This window comes from Amaranthus tricolor, chromosome 10 (genome assembly GCF_026212465.1).
Source record: "Amaranthus tricolor cultivar Red isolate AtriRed21 chromosome 10, ASM2621246v1, whole genome shotgun sequence".
Classification (NCBI taxonomy): domain Eukaryota; kingdom Viridiplantae; phylum Streptophyta; class Magnoliopsida; order Caryophyllales; family Amaranthaceae; genus Amaranthus; species Amaranthus tricolor.
The window spans coordinates 1,481,003-1,500,446 of record NC_080056.1 but is presented as its reverse complement, the minus strand read 5'-3'; the positions used below and the strand labels follow the sequence as shown (position 1 = coordinate 1,500,446).

The window sequence follows — 19,444 nt, the reverse complement described above, 5'->3', positions numbered from 1 at the left end:
GTAAAAAGTATACAATATTTTATCAAAAAAAAGAAAAAAAAATATATAGATCATAAGAACAAATTAAATTTATATATGAGAATTAATGAAAGAATATAAGTCGTGGTCAAAAATAAAAAAAAGAGAAATTAAAAGGGATTTAAAAAAAATAAAGTTCATTCTTTGTAACAAAGGGAGTATCTTTGTTTGAATCCCTATGCAAAATCTATTTTTCAACTTGGTCTAATTCCAATTCGAGTATAATTTAGCATATGTTCTCCCTTGTGTAATAGGTGAAAATATTTTCACCCTTGATTTTTTCTCCTACTTTCACCTTAATTTGTTATCCTTTTTCTAGTGTAGCTCCTATTTTTAAGATGATAAAATATTTACCATTCTGAGTTTCATGCTCTTAGACTCACCGTTCACTTGATTATAATTAAAAAGAATTAAATCTAATTGAATTAAATTTCCATATTTATCATGCATATAGAATAATTATTCATATAATTATCTTGTTAAGAATCCAATTGGATAGTTGGGAGTAGAGGTATTCTTAGAATGTTCGGAAGAGTTTTTGGTATATTATCTCTAACAGGGCTAATTTTTGTTTTTTTGAGCTTATGTAGAAAATTTGACACTAATTTGATTTTCATACACACGTTGAATTTCATTGGTTTAGTCTGTTGATTAGTTAAATATCAATAAACATATTTGATAATAACTTTAAAGTCAACAAAAATGTTGACTGTTAAGACAAAATAAAAAAGTGATGTTGGTTAAGTTTTTTATTACTTTAAGCTAATTGGTCTTTCTTATAAATAATTAATAAACAATAACTAATTTTATTTCAATTAGAATTTTAAATGATAATTGACTTATTCAATTAGTTTATTAACAATACAATACATGCTACAAAGAGGTCAAATAAGTAACAACTAACAACCACCATTATCATCTCAATGATTTTCGTCCAAGACAAAATTTGAAAAGAGTAAAAAAGAAGACTGATTAATATCCTTATCACAAACAGGTCACAATCAAAAAGAGCTCCTGAACTCAAATATCATAATCACAATTAACAACCGATAATTAATTATCAAACATCTTCATTATTCAAATTAAACAACTGCTAATTTTACTCATATTCTTATATAAAATGTACTCGCTTTATGTCTTTCATAAATCATGCCACAAGTAAACAACCACTTTACCCCATCCTCACTTTCAAGAATGAAAAATAGCCATTCAAACCTTAAAGTGGGTCCCACCAACACAAGGTGATGTGGGTCCACAACAAATGTAGCACACGCAGATTACTTTATACCATTGCACATGGTAGCGCAGCCATGTTATGTTGTCTGTCCCAACTCCTACTGTCTCCCCTTCATTTTCATTTCTTTAGCAATTAGCATCATCTTCTTCTAAGCATCTCTATTTTCTAGAATATCTCTTTCTCTCTCTATCTCTTATCTGATACTATCGTATTTTTTACTTTCTCTCTCTAAAAGTTCCTTTCAAATCCCTAATTCCAACTACGCTACCTTTGTCTCCTGCTTCAGGTTTTCTCGTCTTTCTCTAACCTCTTTAAATTTTGGTTTTTTGTTGATTATTTTGGCGTTTTTTGGTTTGATTTTATGTGTAATTGATGTGGAAATTTGATTTTGGATGATTATTTTTAATTATTTTTTGTTGTCAATTTTGGTTTGTTTTATGGTGTGGTGATTATTTTGAGTTTTTAATGATAATTGATGAACCCTAAGTGTATAAATTTATTGAAGATCGCAAGACACTTAGTTTATTTCATCTTTAAATAATTAAAAGAAAAGAAGAAGGATCAATAAAATTGAATGAAACAGGAACAAAAAACAAAAGAGATTAGAACAAGAATAAATGAATTTAAGAAAGTAAGTTGTGTTCAAGTAAACTACCCTTGCAATTACTGTCCCGAATTAATTTTGTTGCGGAAAGTAAGTTCTGATTAAAAGCTGGAACATATAGGACATTATCAAGAGTGAGCTAATTTCGACATATCAGAAAGAAAGTAAATTGTGTTCAAGTAAACAGCTCCTGCATTTAGACTCCTTGTGAGAAATTGTGGATGATTCTCCATTTGGAAGATTGATTATAGGATTGTGAAGGAAAGGAAAGGGTTTAGTTAGAAGGCTTCTGCTCTAGGATCATGAATTCGAATTTCTTTGACTCCAGCATTGGTGGTGTCAAATTTTTCCTGGAAGATGAGTGTTTGGCAAGGGAAGCAGCTTCATTAGTTGATCTATCTGACTTGGTGATAGAGTAGCTATGCTGACAGAACTGGATGAGCTTTAATAGGTGCCTTGAGTGTTACCCGAACCTCTGCCTCTACTGTTTCTACCTCATTCCATTTTCCTTCTGTTCCACCTCTATTATATGTCTTTTTTTTTCTTGTTTTTTCCTTACTGGGAGAGAGATTGCCGTCCAAGATAGCCTACAACAATCCAACATCTATCACTTAGATGTCTTGTTCTTTGACAGGCACTACAGTTGTCAAAGCTCTTTCTTAACATGACAAGGTTTTCAGACTGTTTCTTGGAGGGTTTTAATAGTCTCGTTGGTTCTCTTCTTATCGTAGCTCATTGCAAGCCTCATCATCTGAGGGCAATGGTGGTATTATAAGCAAGTAGCTTCTATAAATATTGTATTATAAGACTCATCTAAGTTATTTAAGATTTGAATAATTTTTGCTGTACAGAGCTTGAAAGAAAATTTTGACTTCTCTATTAGGATTATTAATAGTAGAAAAAACATCGAGAGAGTTGAGTTTTTCCCACAAAGACCTCATGTGTATGTAGTATTTAGAGATAGACTTGGTGCTTTATTTTGGTTTAAATACTTTTATGTTTTATTTCCTTGTACCATTGGTTATTGAGAATCTTTATTCAAGTCGTTGCCAACAAATGCATTTTCAGTTAGCATGATTGATTTCTTATTGGATTCAAAAGCATTGTTTATGATCCAAGATATAACCATGTTATTCAAAGTCTTGTTTATAGAAACTGTTGCGTCTCATCTTTTTCTGAGAGCTTCCTTTTTGAGGTCAGCCCAGATAATTATCAGCTCAGCCTCTGCAATTGAATGACTCCCATTAGATGGGTGCACAAATAGAGTGTGCTATTTCCTTCAATAATTGTCACTAGAGAAGTCTGAGTAGGTTAAGGAGGCTAACTTTTTTTTTTTAAATTTTTGTTGATCATTTCTTCAGCTTTGATACCATGAAAGCAAAATAAACAATAAAAGAGAAGAAGAAAACTAAACAGAATTGAATGAAGCAAGAACAAGATATAAAAGCATTGAGTAGAAGATCAAATAAATTTAAGAATCACGGGAAAGGAGAATATCACTAAAATTTCTTAGTTCTCTCTTACAAATCAATATAGAACTATACAGTTAAAGGAAGGCAATAGCTAAGAACAGAAAGAGAGAGTCGTTACAAGCATTAATCAATAATGAGTGAACTTACAAATTACAGCTTTATAGACATTTAGGAATAGTGGCCGCCATTGTTTTACTATTTGTTAGGAAAATATTCTTTACTAACTTGTAGGAAAACTATAGAGGAGACGCCTTTTGCTCAGATGGAGAAATTAAAAAATCTTGGATCAGATGGAGAGAATAAAATTGGATGACTAGGCTTAATGACACACGATTCTTTAAGGGAAAATATCTTTATGCAGCTTTATCATGGACACCATGCCTCAATATATGCTTTGATTAATCTATCTAATTTGATTTTCATTTGTGTTGCATTGCTACAACATAATAGGAGTGTTTGTAGTGAGGTTGAAATTGATGAAGGTTTTTCCAAATAGTTTTAATTATCTAAATTTTTACCCTTCAAATGGATTTATTTGATTTTTTTGGAAGGAAACAAAACATAATGGATGGATTATTTTTGCAATTAATACATTTACCTCAAACTATGTTGAATCTTTTACCGTCTTGAAATGCTTTGACTTTAACCCATCTTAGAAAGGACAGCGATATTCACAGTACAAGTTCGCTATACTTTAATGATTCAAGCTTGATAATGAAATGGCTTGAATTGTAAATGTTATTGCTTTTTTTTACCAACACAAAATCTTAAATTCAGCTTGGTCCTTGAGTACCCACTTGGCACTTTAATTTGGACCAGAAGTTGAGAGTTTTTTTTTTTTCATAAAATTGCGCTTTTAGACGCTTGGACACCTACTTGTGTCAGATTTGAGCTGTCAAGTTTGAATAATAAAGGCTTTCATACCAACTATTTGCATGTTTCTTGATAATTTTCAATTGCAACATGTTCTTTGGTACTCTCTTCTTATCAGTTCTTTTGCATATATGGTCTCAATTCTCCAAATGAAAGGATGGTAACATGTTCTATATGTGGTCTATATTTTTAAATGAAAAGATGGTAAAATGGTCTATATGCTATGATATATTATTGTTTTAATGAAATATTACCAATAGTTTCTGTTGTCCCGCGGTTACTTTCATATTAATGGCAATTGTTTAATATTATGGGTGAGCTTCAACTCTTTCGTTGTGTTTACTTTTAGTTCAAGTTTACCTACTTCTTGCAATGTAAATACAGTCTTATTATGTTATAATATCCAGGGCAATGCCATTGATTTGAGCTTTTTATACTTCAAACCTAGCATACTGGAGAAACAGCTGTGCTAGTGGCAAATATGTCAGGTGTGGAGGGCAGACATCCCTCTAATCAAGATCTGCAAATGGTATGTGTAGATGTGAATTACTAGAGTTTTTGATTTTGTGATGTTCCTTTTGCTATGTTGGACTTGGGATTTTGTTTCTAATTGAAGCCTTAGATTATGTTTTGGGGTAACACTTGAGGAAGTTGTTTTCCTTTTAAAACTTTTCTTGGAATGGTTTAATTTATAAAATATGTAAAAAGGTTTCTTCTCTTCAATTCCCATCCTTTCATTTCCCTTCTGCTTTTCTATTGAAGGGATCTCACCCTTGTATTTCCACCTGGTCTTTTCCTCCATTTTCTCTTATAGATTTAATGTTTCACAAGACAACTTTTGTCATCATAGTGCTGCATGGGCGATGTGGATTCAATTCTCTAAAATCTTTATCCCTCAGTTTACTTATTTTCCTATTTTCGTACTTGGCTTAGGATTAGTAGCAGGGTTTGAGTCTCCTTTTCCATTTCCCTTCTTTCCAATTTCTGTTAAGACTTAATGTGGGTTGCAAACTCATTTAATTGATTAAAAGAGTAGCAACAATTATTGAGACTGACCCAATTTTGCAATGGCAGGTAAAAAATCTTATAGAACGATGTCTTCAATTACATATGAGCAGGAAAGAAGTTGTGAGTGTGCTCTCTAGAGAAGCAAATGTGATGCCAAGCATTACTGAACTTTGTAATTTTTCTGATTGTCCCTCTCTTTAAGTTTTAACTATTTTCATTTTCAGAGTAAGAATTATGGCTAGGTGAAGTGACCAAAATAACTCTTTTAGTTTGGAAGGAGACTTTAATGGAAGTTGTAATGTAAATGTTATGGGGGTTTATTACTTATGTGCTTAAAATGACGAGGATAAAATGGAAAAAGTATTAGTAAATTTTTAAGGCAGAAGAGCTTAAAACAGCACATATATTATGCTCCAAAAAAATATCAAGACAGTACTTTAAATGGACTATCCATGTACATCAATACATCAATTATAAAAATTTATCAACAAGGTGGTTAGTTGCTCATTGCTCTCGTATCCATGGACAGAATTATGGGAAGAAGGGCTAACTCAAAATAACTTGGAAGACCAAATGGTTGGAAGGAAAAAATGATTTTTTTCCCATCAGTTGCATGGAATCAAGCGAAGCATTTGATTGAATAAATATTGAAATTGAATGAATCTCTTGTGTCTATTATCAATTTTCCTACTATGTTGGGCTAGCACCTTTTTATGTATTCCTGAGCTTATGTTGAATCGCTAAGCTTGCTCCCAATCACATTATTTATGAAAATAAATTTACTCCTCGCAATATGGGTAAAACTTGGGATTGTCTTTTATCTGACCCTTTTTACCGCCTGTAGGTGGTTGTGCAGTACTATTGTGATTTTTTCTCATTTTGGTGACAAGAATATTACATTAATTTTTGAGATTGCTTTTTTACTGTTCTCCAAAATAATAGAAATAGCAGATAATTGGTGGTCTTTTTAAGAATATAGTTAAGTTGAAGGACTGACTTTGAAGTCTATTAGAGCTGTCTCATATAAACAGTTGGTTTCTGCACCTTTGGTTTCTTCAAGGTAATCATACATCAAAATTTGCTTCATTGTTTGCTTAGTCCTCACATTTAGGAACTTGTACACCGTGTCTTTTTATGAAGAATGTTTCCTGAATATTTAAATTTATCACTCGAGATCTGGATGCGTTATGATTGTGGACCAATCATGACAGTCCACTTATCTTGCAGATAAGCACTGGCATACATTTTTCCTAATATGTTTAGGGGATGTTTATTCCTACCATTTCCACTATTAATGTTTTCGTTGCCTGAAGAGGAGCAAAAATTGGCCCTGAAATCAATTACGTTGGGAATTACAATTGAGACTTCACTGTTAAACCTAAGTTAATAATAGTATCAAATTTTCGGCTGTCCACTTATCAGATGTACACAACCTTATCACTGTGATAATAAAGTGGTTGATTTTGGTTGCCCCTTGATAGCAAATATAATCAACAATTTCAAATAATAGGAAGTGTCATAGAACAAAATATTACCCGCATCAGCGCAACTGTATTGCAAAACTTTTTGAGCTTACCCATACTGAAATGTAGGCCAAGAGAACTGCAATGTCTTTCACATTGACCACAAATGCGACCATCACCATGAAAAGTGTATTTGATTTAATGACTCATTCTACTATAGATCATAATAACCCCACACCACAAAGATACTAATTAACAATAAATAACATGGTATGAAAATATCTGAGTGCCTTGATTTAAGTATCTTTTAAATCTGAATATTAATCAAGCATCATTTTATTCTTTTCCTAATTATCCTCATCATTGACTGTAATTTGTATATTTATTACTCATTATAAAGATTGAGTTCGATCATACATCATTCAAGTAAGTTTACCAACCATAACTTGAGATGCAATTAAAACATTAACTTAATGGAATCATCCCTTTATTTAGTTCAAGTTAAAAAGGATATTTTGTTTATGTAATTTATGTACAGTGAACAAAATGAATTAGACTAAACCAATGGAAAGATGCACAGTTAAGAAGAAGGGGTGTTTTTTAAATAATAAATCTGCACTACGTAAGTTGGCTTCTATTTTAGCTATCATATATAATAATAGTTGGGATAAAGGTTTTGGCATTATTTTGTTGTGTGTTGCTTTATATGATATATAATGAGGTTACCATTGTGCTATTTCCAAGCTCCAAGTCACTTAATTTTAAAAAGCATTAGCACAATGCGTAACTGCGAAGCGCCTCCAAACTAAACAGGCAAGAGTGACCTTTTTTCAGTTTTTAAATGTTCCTTTGCATCTCTTTGTGCTTGAAGCTGTACCACACGCCTACAGTGGCACAGCCTCTGTGCGCCTTGTGCATTGTACGGAGGGTTTACACCTTAGGTGATAGAAATATGATAGTTGAAGCCTAGAACAAACGATCTAATTATCGTTTTGCTTATTAGATAGCTTTTCTCCCCACCAAACAAACCACCACTGTGCATGATTTCAGGTGTTTGTGTCTGATGTTGCTGACATGCTTTCATGTTTTGCCTTGCAGTATGGCAGCGGCTTGAAGAAGAAAACCAGGAATTCTTTGAGGTTTATCATATTCGATTGGCACTGAAAGAGCAGATACAGCGATTTAATGAACTGTTAAAGCAGCAGGCAATGCTGATGGGGAAGATCCAAACTACTGGAGTTTCTCCTATGCCAGTTTCTAATGGATCACGCGTGGCACAATGTAAGTCTATTTTAGGGACTTAATATTTAGGGACTTCCATATCGGTTTGCTCATTGTTGATTTGAAAAATATGATTGCGTTCTGTTTACCTGTATATATTTGGTGTAATATTCCAAATAGAAATATGGGGCAGAGGGAAGGTAAGAGATGCTTGACATGGAGACAATTCAATTGCATGAAAGTCTAATTATTCAAATACATGAATCAACTAGGCAAGCTTTAACAACAATGAGTTTGCAGATACTTTTGTTTTAGTTTCAAATGGGTTCTGGAAATATGTATGTATTGTTGTTAAGACCATCTAGATAATAGGATATGAGGGTGTCACATCAACTGTATTTGGGAATTCTTAGTTTATCATCACTGGTTTATGATGAGGTTTATCTACCTCTTTAGCTCCATAAATTGACTTAATGTTATTCATGTTCTGTTTCGTGTGATGATTATCACTATTTTTAATGTTATTCATGGTTAACTTGGTTATAAAAACCACACTGAGTATCATACAAAATGTTTTTGTGCATGTCTCAACTCTCAACAGTCCAACAGAATGCTGGCTGCTATGCTATTGATCACACAGGACCATCAATGAGACCAGAGAGCTTACCAAATCCTATTGCTCCGAGTTTATCGACATTCACTAATGGTGTCTCACCCATGCAAACACCTAAAGTTTTCAATTTGTCTACTCCAGCCAGGTCAATGGATTGCTTACCTGATACGCTTCATGTCCAGAACTCTAATTCCATGAGGTTGATGCATGGATTGAATGGTGGGATCGTTAAATCAGAAAGCGGTTATCCTTCTGATCCTACCATTTTCTATGATGCTGATCCTAATCTTGGTGAAGCGCATGGCACCTTGGAAGATGCATCTATGGCAACCTTTAGTGGTTTAGACGCAAGCTCGCAGCCAATGAATGAAACGCTGCTGGGTGTGAATGGTTCTTTTGGGCAATTGGATCAGATTCCTAAAGTGTTTAGTCTTCCTGATCTTGTTTATTCTTGTAAGGATTTTCTTGTCTTCTATTTTAGTGTATCAATGGGATGAAGTATAAAATCTTGATTTCATTTTATTGGTTAAAGGATGCCATAAATCTCTAATGAATATGTTGCCTTGGACAGCTGTACTAGAGACCTATAATCCGACCTTCATGACAGAGACAGAGAATTTTGATTCCCAAGACAGGGGTGAAATTCCTGGTAAATGATTTTACTAATCTTAATTTTTAGTTTCTGCTTCGGTAGGTTGCAAATTTTTTAACATATGTGGTTTAACAGAAGACAACAAGGTGGCTATGACAAAGAACTATAGTAACTATGAAGATTTTGGAAGTGAGTGATTTAATTTTATTGGTAAGATGTTCCTTGGTTATGAAAGAACTAAATTTCTCTTGCATATATTTGTTCAATGATGTGTTTTATTAATGTTTTGATGTTATTTCTCTTTTTGAATGTTAAATTTGGTGTAGCTTCTGTTTCTTATCAATGACCTTGCAAGTCTTGGCTCTTTGAAGTTATGTAATTTTCTCTTGTTTGATAGATTATGGATTGCCTCTGAGGTGGAACAACAATTACAATGCCAGAGCCTTAATCTCGAAATTGCTTTGAGTGGAATGTTAATTAAATCTATTTCACCCACTTCACTGTATATTAAAAGAGAAAAAATTGCTTCCCAATTTGAGGCACACTTACGTTTTGTATTTAGATAATGCTAAGGCAAGCAATTTTTCATGAATTTTTAAATTGAAATTTTGCAAATACTATAATTATTTGTAGCCAATTATTTTATGATACATTCCCAGTGGTTCCAAGATTCAGAATTTTTAGAATTTTCATAGTTAGTTTTTGTGTAGTAGCAGGTGCTTTTGGCATAGTCAAATATGAGTAATAGGTTAACAGCCGTACTGTCATTGTAGGATTAGGGTAGAATAAGGGTAGACTGCGATACATTTGACTCCCCCTACCCCAACTAAAAAGAAACATTTGTGAGGTGATATTGGTCTTGCTTTTCGTGCTGAAATTTTGTATCCTATGAACTCATTAGAGGCTTTTGGCTTGGAATTGACGTTCAGTCTGTTGCATATTTTCTGGAACATTTGGAAGATATTTGCAAAATCAATTATAACAGAACAAACCAAAGGCAAGACATGAAATTGCTTGTACTACTAAGTTTGTCTCCCTTATGGAGCAATTAAGCTCTGCACCATAATTTCACTTGTAAGTTCGGATCAATAAAATTCTGTTTCACAAGGGATGATTACTTGAGACAAGTATACACAAGGGACGCTGAAATTTAATTTCTTAAATATTAAAAAAAAAAACACATTTCTATGCTGCTGTTATGTGATCCAAATTCTGATTAATGGTTAATCAGGTATTAGGTGGGTTAATTAATGTTCTATAAAAACAAGTGACCCATTAATGTTGAGCGATCTACATTACTTAGGAGTTTCTGGGGTTGATTACAAGTTAGAAGCCTTATGGGGGAGAGTTGTACTTGGACTAATCATTAAAGACACTCCCGTGATGTGAGTATTGGGTCCCAAAATGACTGTGAGGCTCTTTGGGTTGGTTGTCCAATAACATGAGAAATGTGCTGATACTTTAATGTGTATACTACATCTCATTCTATTAGTATGCCAACCGAAGTCTAATATTGTGAAATAAGAATTGAGGTTATGTAGGTATATTTGGTTTTCTCACAAGTTTCTTGGTGCCTTCTCCAAGTACACGAAGTACCACTTTCGTATTGTGCTGAGAGGCTACCAAGCGAGTATGTAGATACATCAGACGGCAAGGAGTTATCCATAATTAGTTTTATTTTTTTGGCATCATGCAACAGTAGAAATGTACGGAAGTTTATTGGACATCTGTTATAGCAATACTATTATTTGAGTCCTATTGGTAGGCCTTTAAGTAGGATCGTGTTAAAAAGACGGGTGGTTTTGTGGAGATCGAGTGTCGGGCAATGAGAAGTGATTCGAAAGCAACCATAATGCTCTGTTTTAGAGGACTTAACCTAATTTGATGGTTTTACGTCTTAGTATCGGTTCGTTTTTTACATTTGTTTCAGAGGACTTTGTTACTTTATGATATTTTTTTTCTTGATTTAATGATGAAGTGCTTATCTAGAAAAAACTTACCTACTATGTACTTCTAATTTATTGCTTAAAATAAGTACTAATCCTCATGAATTTTTTCGATACCCTTTTGGGAGTGCAAAGCTTTTCTTTTTCAAAGCGCGTGATATGATACTTATATACTCAACTAACTTGTTTTTCTTCTGCTTCAGGTTAGTATGTTACTCAAACGGGCATTTATATGTACAGAAGAATTTTAGGGATGGTCCAAGTCTTTTGCAGATTGTATTACTTTTTCGTGAAGGTACATAAGTTGTGTGCTTTGGTCGATTCGTAGGAACTAGAAACCCTTTGGGTTTATTAGTGTGTTTGTTACAAAAAGTAATTTTTAGGAAGCTAAAATGGGTGAATCGTGATTGTAGTAGCGCTTTGATTCCTAATTTGGATTTTGTTTAATAATATGCTTGATCGAATTTTGTGTTGGAAATTTGGTACTCTCGAGTGATAGTGATATCATTATAGTAGGAAGTTTTACATGTTTGTTAGAGCATCACATTTTCTGTTGGTTCCGAATAAGGGGTAACAGGCAGACGTCGTTTATGATATTATCAGGATTGATTTTCCGACACAGTTTCTCTTTTTCATTGGGCACGTCAAGTTGTCGACCTTGGACGGATTGAAACCCGGATCGAGTGTATCATGGTTTGCTCTGGCCGGAAAATCTGCAAACTTTCTGTCAGTGGTGAACTGAAACCCAAAGATCTCAAAAGTTTAGTCACTGCTTGAGATCTAGAAGCTGAGGTGTGAGCTGGGCTCGAGACTGATTTGAACTCAAGTTTGAAATTGAAATATTGTTTTTGAGCTTTTCATGAATAATTATTGGTAAAAATTAATCCTAAATATCCTAATTATTGGTAAAAATTAATCCTAAATATCCTAATTATTGGTAAAAATTAATCCTAAATATCGTTTTTGGGCTCGAGACTGATTTAAAAACCAAATTTCTAATTAAAATAAGTTTTTTGCTGATTAAATACTTAAAATAGGAGTATAATTTTATGCCAAGTATATTAATAATAAGAAATTGCACCACTAAATTTTCTGCTGATTAAATGCTTAAAAGTATAATTTTGTGCCAAATATATATAGTCGAGTGTGTTTGAATCAGAGTTTAGTAGGCAAGTTTAGCTCGACTCATTAGATCTGTTGAGTCCACTCAAGTCGAGCTTTGGCTGAGCTTAAAACACTTGCAAGTTGCAAGTCATCTTAGCTCGTTAACACCCTTAATAATGTTAATCATGTTTAACATATTCCATTATAATCAAAAACCAAAGAATTATAAATATTTGGTCGTCTGATATTATTGTGAAAATCATGGATCAACTTGCTCTGCCTAAAACCCTAAGCATGATTTATCTTGTACAAAGCACAATATGTTGCCCTTACATCTTGTAGTTTATATACTCTACAAAAGGCAAGCAAGTCCACTGAAATTACAGTACTGAGAACTGAAAGCTTAGAACGTAAAGCTTAGAACGTTACAAACAATAGGTCGCAGGCTAGTCGTCAAACTCGACAATCTTAACAACTGAAGAGTCCCCGACCTTCTGAAAGACGACCACCTTGTCCTTAGGTCTCAGCAATCCCAGTACCTTGCCGTGATGCAAAGCTAGCTTCAACACCGACTCTTCACTGACGACTCCTAAGTGAGCCTAGAGAATATAGCGACACAAAATCAACGTTTCCAGAACTTTCAAGCCTCGGAAAAAGCAGCAAAAACTTTAACGTTACTTGATTAAACTAAAATTGAATAGACTATTCCTAACTAAAATCGACTTTTCTTTTTTATGTTTTTACATACAATTTGAAAACTAAAATTATAATTTTTATGTTCAGAATGGCAGAAGAACAACGGTGGATCCAAGATACTTGTATACAGTTGGCCGAACGCTCATCTCTACATGTCTATTGTCAAATGAACTAACTCGGTGCCATTATACATGCTAAATAATCCAATATTAATATGATTTTAATTAAATGACCAGGGCCACTAGCAGGCCTGGGCCAAGATCCTCTCTTGACAGAAAGGGTGTATATCAATTTTTTAAATTTAACTAACTTTAGTCAACAATTTCTTTCACTATAAATAGAAACACAAATTTTGTGCAACCTAGAGTTATCAGTATTCACAATTCAGGTAGACCAGAATCCCACACAATTTGCTTAGGGAGAAAAAAGAAATTTCTTACAGATTCTGTGCTTGCTAGGATAGGGAAAACTCCTCGAACACCAAGCAATTGCCGAGCCTAAACACGAAAACAAACACAGGGGAAAAAAAACCAGTGAAAATTTAGTGACGCGCAGAGGAAAAGCCCTGAAATGGTTGCATAGCGGATACTTATTTCAGAAGAAAAATAGGTACCTGCATTGAACCAGTGAGTCTCCATTTCACAGAATTAGAGCTCACACGAGGGGTGACGATCGCAAAGACGGGCATAGATGGCCTATATTTTGCAATCAACCTATTGAACGAGAAACACGAGAATAAATTGAGCTAGAATGTTTCATCGACATCAAATAAAAGTGGGTTTCGAGAGATTATGTATGCACCTTGCTGCTGCCCCAGATGATGTGAACACAGCAATCATAGCAGCTTGTACTTTAACGGCAATCCGAGCCTAGAAAAGGAATAGGTCAGGGAATAATTTTTCCATGATGTAATCGGAGAACGTTAAATTAGGCTGGACTTATTGTGAATGCCAGTATATTCGGGGAATTGTGAGGTGCACGCACTTCATAAACCGAGGAGACATTTATCAACCCAAAAGCATATGGCAATGGGAAGAAGCGCTCCAATTAACTTATAAAGTGTGCACACTATCTTTAATTTGCCGATGTGGGATAAACCATCCCAACAGAGAAAAATATTTAAATTCATATAAATAAATATATATAGACAGTGACGACCATTATTGCATATTGGAATAGGATTTAAAGGGAGAAAACTTTAAAGAAGACGTGTGGTCAAGAATTAAGGAAAGAAGTGGAGAGATAATCCAAAATAAAATATTGCAAAGTAAAAAAGACGGCCCAAAATAGAATTGTTGGCAAACTCATAGGGACAGAGGGAGTAATAATGTAAACAAAAGTTTATTACCGCTGAAGAAGCAACAGACTCAGGATGTGACAATGGTTCTCCAGCGTACTTGACAATACGCTTGTAGTTTAATGCTTGATTGTACACATATTCAGCCTGCACAAAGTACATGTCCGAGGCCATTAGCCATCAATCATTACCAGATTTAGAACATCATAATTCATAATAATCGAGCAAGCAATTGATTACTGCGGACTGAAACAACAAACGATATTAACCGAGTTCCCGCTTTTCTCGAAACCAAGGAAATAGAATCAATGAGTTATATTGACTCGCCTCGGCGCAGATTTTCCTGACAGTTTTAATAGCTTCAACAGGATACAGACCGCCAAATGTCTCTCCACCTAACAATATACCGTCAGCACCTGAAAAAGCACCCAGAGTCGAGAAAAAGTGAATTAGTACCGAAATAATATTTAGGCGATAACCTGAAGCATGAAGGGGACACTAACCATCCAAAACAGCGTTGGCAACATCAGTCGCTTCTGCTCGGGTAGGCCTCAGATTGCTCGCCATACTATCGACTACTCGGGTGATAATGAGAGGTTTCCCTGCCGTATTACACCTATATGCAGCAGATTTTTGAAACAAGAAGACCTACAAAGAAACCAAGCACTGATCAAAATACAGCATGGAACCGACTCGTTTTATAGCTTGTATAAATTCGTACAAGAATGAGCGAGTTATGAAATACCTTGCAAGCCAGTGATAAAAATAAGATAGAACATGTAATGAGAATGTACAACATGTTGTATGCACTTGTTTTAGACATGTACTCAAATATCACATGATTTCTAGGCTTATTAAAGCTAATTTAGAGAACTAAAGTGCCACTTTACTCATAAATGCCTGAGGTGAATGATGAGGAATTCCCAACAACAATACCAAAGCGTTATCGGTTATTCCCAAAATGTTAGGTCAGCTACATGAACCAATAGATAATTTCCAACGTCATCCACATGAATTCTTTTTCTCTATTTATTTCGATTTTACCATCTCAACCTACAAGTCTATATCCCTTTTCACTTTTGCCCTCAATGTCATCTTCGATCTTCCATGCTCTCTTTTAAATAAAAATAAAGATGACTGATTCCCGAAAAAAGGATAAATAAAACACAGTAAAAACAGAACTGTGTCTACTTTGGGCTTGGAAACCAAAAAATTCCATGTTTCTGTGGATACTTGCATGATCAAGCTAATTGTGCTTTGGACACTACCTTGTGCAGATTCGAGTTCTTCAAATAGGAGAAACCTGCCGACTTAAGAATTGTACAGAATGTCCCACATGTTGCATGTAGGAACGGTCATGGACTCATGGGGTCTCAATTAATTTTTGCCACAGACTCAGACTCGGACTCAAACCCATAGGGTCTCAAATTATTATACCATGTAAAGGATTAATGTTTATGAAGGCACCCAGGATATACGGAACTTTCACTAACAGATAAACAATAAACACGGACCTTCTCTGGAGGAAGGTCAATTCCTAGATTTCCTCGAGCCAGGATCACACCATCTGATTCTTTCAAAATCTCATCAAAATGCTTCAAACCCTGAAAATGGTGCACAACAGGAAATGAAAAATAAATCAATCTAACAGAGGATCAAAATCGAAAAATTGAACATTAGACGGTATTGATGGTATACAGTCCATCCACTAACCTCCACTGTTTCAACTTTAGCAAATATTTGCGTTCCATGAAGATTTTGAGCTGCGAGAAATGCTCTGACCTGGCAGAGAAAGGTAAAATATTATGATGATGAGATGTGATAACACAATAACAAGGCACAACGAGAGCATCAATAAAACACGCTTAGCTAAATGAAAAAGAAACTAACCTGACGGATATCATCAGCATGACGTGTATAGTGCAAGGAGATGATATCGATATTATTGTGAGATCCCCAAGTGGAAATAATCTGTTATGAAGAGATAATTCTCATGAAGTGAAAGAAATGCAGATATATACAATCCAAAAGAAGTTGCAACAATACGCGTATTGTATTCCTGCAAATAATTTTTGAATGGAACTGAATGTTTTTCAGTATTGATCCTTCGACTTTATAAGGATTATATAGCATAGAATCGAATTAACCATGTGTAAAGTTGAGCACATGTAACAAACATCGATATATATGAAATAATATCAAGTTGAATAAAAGGATATATGTCAAAGAACTAACTGAACTAAAAGCTTAAGCTGAGGGTTGAGGCCCTAGAATATCTTATATACGCTAACATGCCTACTCACACGAAAGCCCTTTAGACTAGAAGTGTGGATGCAGCACACACCTTGCTCATACCTGATGTGAAATGTTTCACTTGAATTTGAGGGGTGGTTGAGTTTCGAACTCGTGACCTCATGTCACGCTGGCTTTTGTTACCATGTCAAGAAACCAACTCAACCAAAAGCTTAAGCTGATGGTTGAGGCCCCTGAATATCTTATATACTCTAACAGTATAGTCATAAAATGAGAAAAAGTACCTCTTTATCAACTTCAGCCAGAGTAGGCAAATTGACTTGGACCCTTGAAATGTGCAAATTAAAGTTGAAACCTGTCAATTTAGCACTGTTCTTCACCTGACATATGATATCTGCACCATTTGTCTCCGATACCTGCAGAAGAAATTTCGTAAACATCAATGAGGAACACATAAGAAAAAGATGGTCTACGTAATAGCTCAATGCAGTTATCACCTCAAGCCATACAGATGTGGTTTCACTTCCTGTGAAGAGATATTGTCCGATGAAAACAGTGTCACCTTTCTTCACTTCCTGCACTCGGAAAATTGACAAGGAACCACATATTTTAGAAACAAACACAGCAGATTTCTGATAGAAGATATATTTTAAAACACACGAAAAAATTGTGAGCAGAGCTAAGGGCTCATACCTTTGCAAGTCCAGCATAGTTTATCGGCAATACTTGTGCTGATGGTTCTTTAGTGATATCTGGAGTGATTGTCACAAGATCATCAGCTTTCAGCTCAATCGGGTTTCCAGTTTTATTTGAAATCAGGATTTCAGGACCCACGGTATCGAGCATAACCTGCAAGGCTCTTGATTATATTTATTCTCACTTGATTAAGTATATAAATCCAGCATCCGGATTATGAACTTTTACAGAAGATGCACTTACAGCACACAGTTTGTTAACGTTTCTGGAAGCAATCCTCAAATTATTGATAATCGCTTGATGGTAATCAATGTCACAGCAAGAAAAATCAAATCGTGCAACTATCACAACGAAAAGAGGAAGCTATGAAGTAAACACTATAACAAGTATGCTCTACCGATATTTTCAAAGCATACATGAATCTCACATCAAAGTTTACCTGACATTCCGGCTTTTAGACAAGCCTCAATAGTTTCAACGGTTTGGGATTTTGGTCCAAGGGTTGCCATAACTTTGGTCAACGATGGAGAGTCATCCTGTACATGAATTGTAAAGAATTAACAACACCTCCATACAATGGTGCCTTTTCGATCATGTCTAATAGAAATTCAAACATGCTAGAAACTACAAAGGAACACATTGTCGACGTCTCAATCAGTTTTCTAGCTCTTGCTAGGAGCAATTTTCACAATGCATTATATAACATGAACTTTATCGAGTTGAGGGACTCTTTGGCCGCACTCTCCTTTATGGGTATGAATTGACGTCTTCATCCCCTCCCAAGACCCTAGTCATAGTTTCTCTATGAGCGGGAAACACTGGGTATGATGATGATGAATTTTCGTGTTATCAAACAGTCTCATCGAATTTTACTACCTCGAACTGAAGAAAACACTAGAAAGACAGCAAAAGTGACTTTATATACAAGTGTTACCTATTCAACACTGAACAATGACATTCATAGGCTTATCATCAATATCATTATTCTGAAGATACACTAGTAAAAGAAGGAACAGGACCACTCTTCTAAATGTCTAGTCTTGGAAAACATCTCTATCCATAATACAAACACAATGTAACATCAAATTACCCATTCAGCACAATGCTTCTAAAGAAATTCAAGCCACTAAGCCCCGAGGCCCTTGAGAGATTATCTCTAATTGTTAGAGAACTACCCGCGTGCAATCCTGTATCGAAGAATTAGAGTGTATAACCAACAAATAGTCTAATGAGCTACTCTAGCTATTACCAATTGGTTTTAGAATAGAAACCCATCAAGCCTATCTATGGTTAGACTCTTTGTTGGATTTACATGTGTAGCTAGTAGGTTCAACAACAAATTTATCAACCCTTGAATTTACGAAATCCCTTCAAACGTAGAAAGATTTGAAAGGAAAATGCTAATTTTATTCAATTCCCTTTTCATCCCGTACGTTTTCACGGTGAGACGACTTCAAAACAAGAAGCAACAAACTAAAAGCTTCTATTATTGGGCTATTTAACCCAAGCATGAGTCATATCTCATGGTGAGACCGACTCATATAAGTTGTGTCCCTTTTAAACAAACACCCTAGACTTCCCCTATATTCCATCCTCTTGCTTTCCCTTTCCTCTCATCCCCATATTGTCCTTTCCTTATCCTCTTAAATTCTTATCCTAAGAAAGTGTAAATTTTAGTTCTATTATAACCCAATGTGGAAAAAAACAATATACCCCTTTGAAACCTTCCAAAAAATGATGGCAACTATTATACAAGAATAATCTTTAAATACCCAAAAACTCAATCCCCTTTACAATCTCACTGAAATTGTTTTGCTTTCTAAATTCAACTATTATTCTAAATATAGAAAAAAAAACATACATTTGCTCATAAAAAACTGTTCATTTGCTCAAATAAAAGCACCATCATTTTTGGTGCAAAAATCAATAAATTAGTGCAAAATCACACACAATTCAGCAAGGTTCTCCTGAAAAAAAATACCCAACTCCCCAAAACAAAGAAAAATGAAAAGGTAAAAATAGGGTAGTAGAAAAATACTGATTTAGACGGAGTAAGAACAGAAGCAAGACGAACAGGCTCTTCAACAACCATTTGACCACCTTGCATTTTCTTCAGCTATGGAGGGTAAATAATCAATGTTTTCAACTGGGAAAGATGATAAGAATCAGCACATAATCAAATTACAGAATTTTAAATTTTATTGAGCTGATTTATCAAAAGATATAGTGAAGTTTAAGCTTAGAAAGTTTCCTGAATCTGAAACGGTCTATTATATGATCTTGTATCTACTTCTTTATGGTGTACTTCACTATAGTCTATAGAAGTGGTTAATAGATCCAAACAATTCAAT

At 34.6% G+C, this 19,444-nt stretch overlaps 2 protein-coding genes across 5 annotated transcripts; one reads left to right on the top strand and one right to left on the bottom strand.

The window, feature by feature from the left end:
* Window positions 1-1,175: 1,175 nt before the first annotated feature.
* LOC130826135 (uncharacterized) lies at window positions 1,176-12,174 on the top strand. Of its 4 annotated transcripts, none has more exons than XM_057691682.1 (8): window positions 1,176-1,541; window positions 4,612-4,733; window positions 5,279-5,384; window positions 7,774-7,956; window positions 8,498-8,962; window positions 9,081-9,158; window positions 9,237-9,290; window positions 11,251-12,174. In XM_057691682.1, the coding sequence occupies exons 2-8, from the start codon at window positions 4,686-4,688 to the stop codon at window positions 11,253-11,255; spliced, it is 939 nt and encodes a 312-aa protein (XP_057547665.1). In that variant the 5' UTR covers window positions 1,176-1,541; window positions 4,612-4,685; the 3' UTR covers window positions 11,256-12,174. The 4 variants fall into 4 exon arrangements, with proteins under 4 accessions (XP_057547665.1, XP_057547662.1, XP_057547664.1 ...); XM_057691679.1 differs by having other exon boundaries at window positions 9,237-9,311; XM_057691681.1 differs by having other exon boundaries at window positions 1,335-1,541; window positions 4,653-4,733; window positions 9,237-9,311.
* Window positions 12,175-12,325: 151 nt separating this feature from the next.
* On the bottom strand, window positions 12,326-19,444 carry LOC130826134 (pyruvate kinase 1, cytosolic-like). The gene is made up of 16 exons (XM_057691678.1): window positions 19,132-19,444; window positions 17,533-17,629; window positions 17,337-17,434; window positions 17,091-17,246; window positions 16,895-16,972; window positions 16,682-16,813; window positions 16,035-16,115; window positions 15,858-15,926; window positions 15,659-15,748; window positions 14,648-14,792; window positions 14,472-14,560; window positions 14,196-14,291; window positions 13,649-13,716; window positions 13,461-13,560; window positions 13,288-13,344; window positions 12,326-12,750 (listed from the first exon to the last, which is right to left on the bottom strand). Exons 1-16 carry the CDS (start codon window positions 19,198-19,200, stop codon window positions 12,598-12,600), a joined length of 1,578 nt encoding a protein of 525 aa, XP_057547661.1. The 5' UTR covers window positions 19,201-19,444; the 3' UTR covers window positions 12,326-12,597.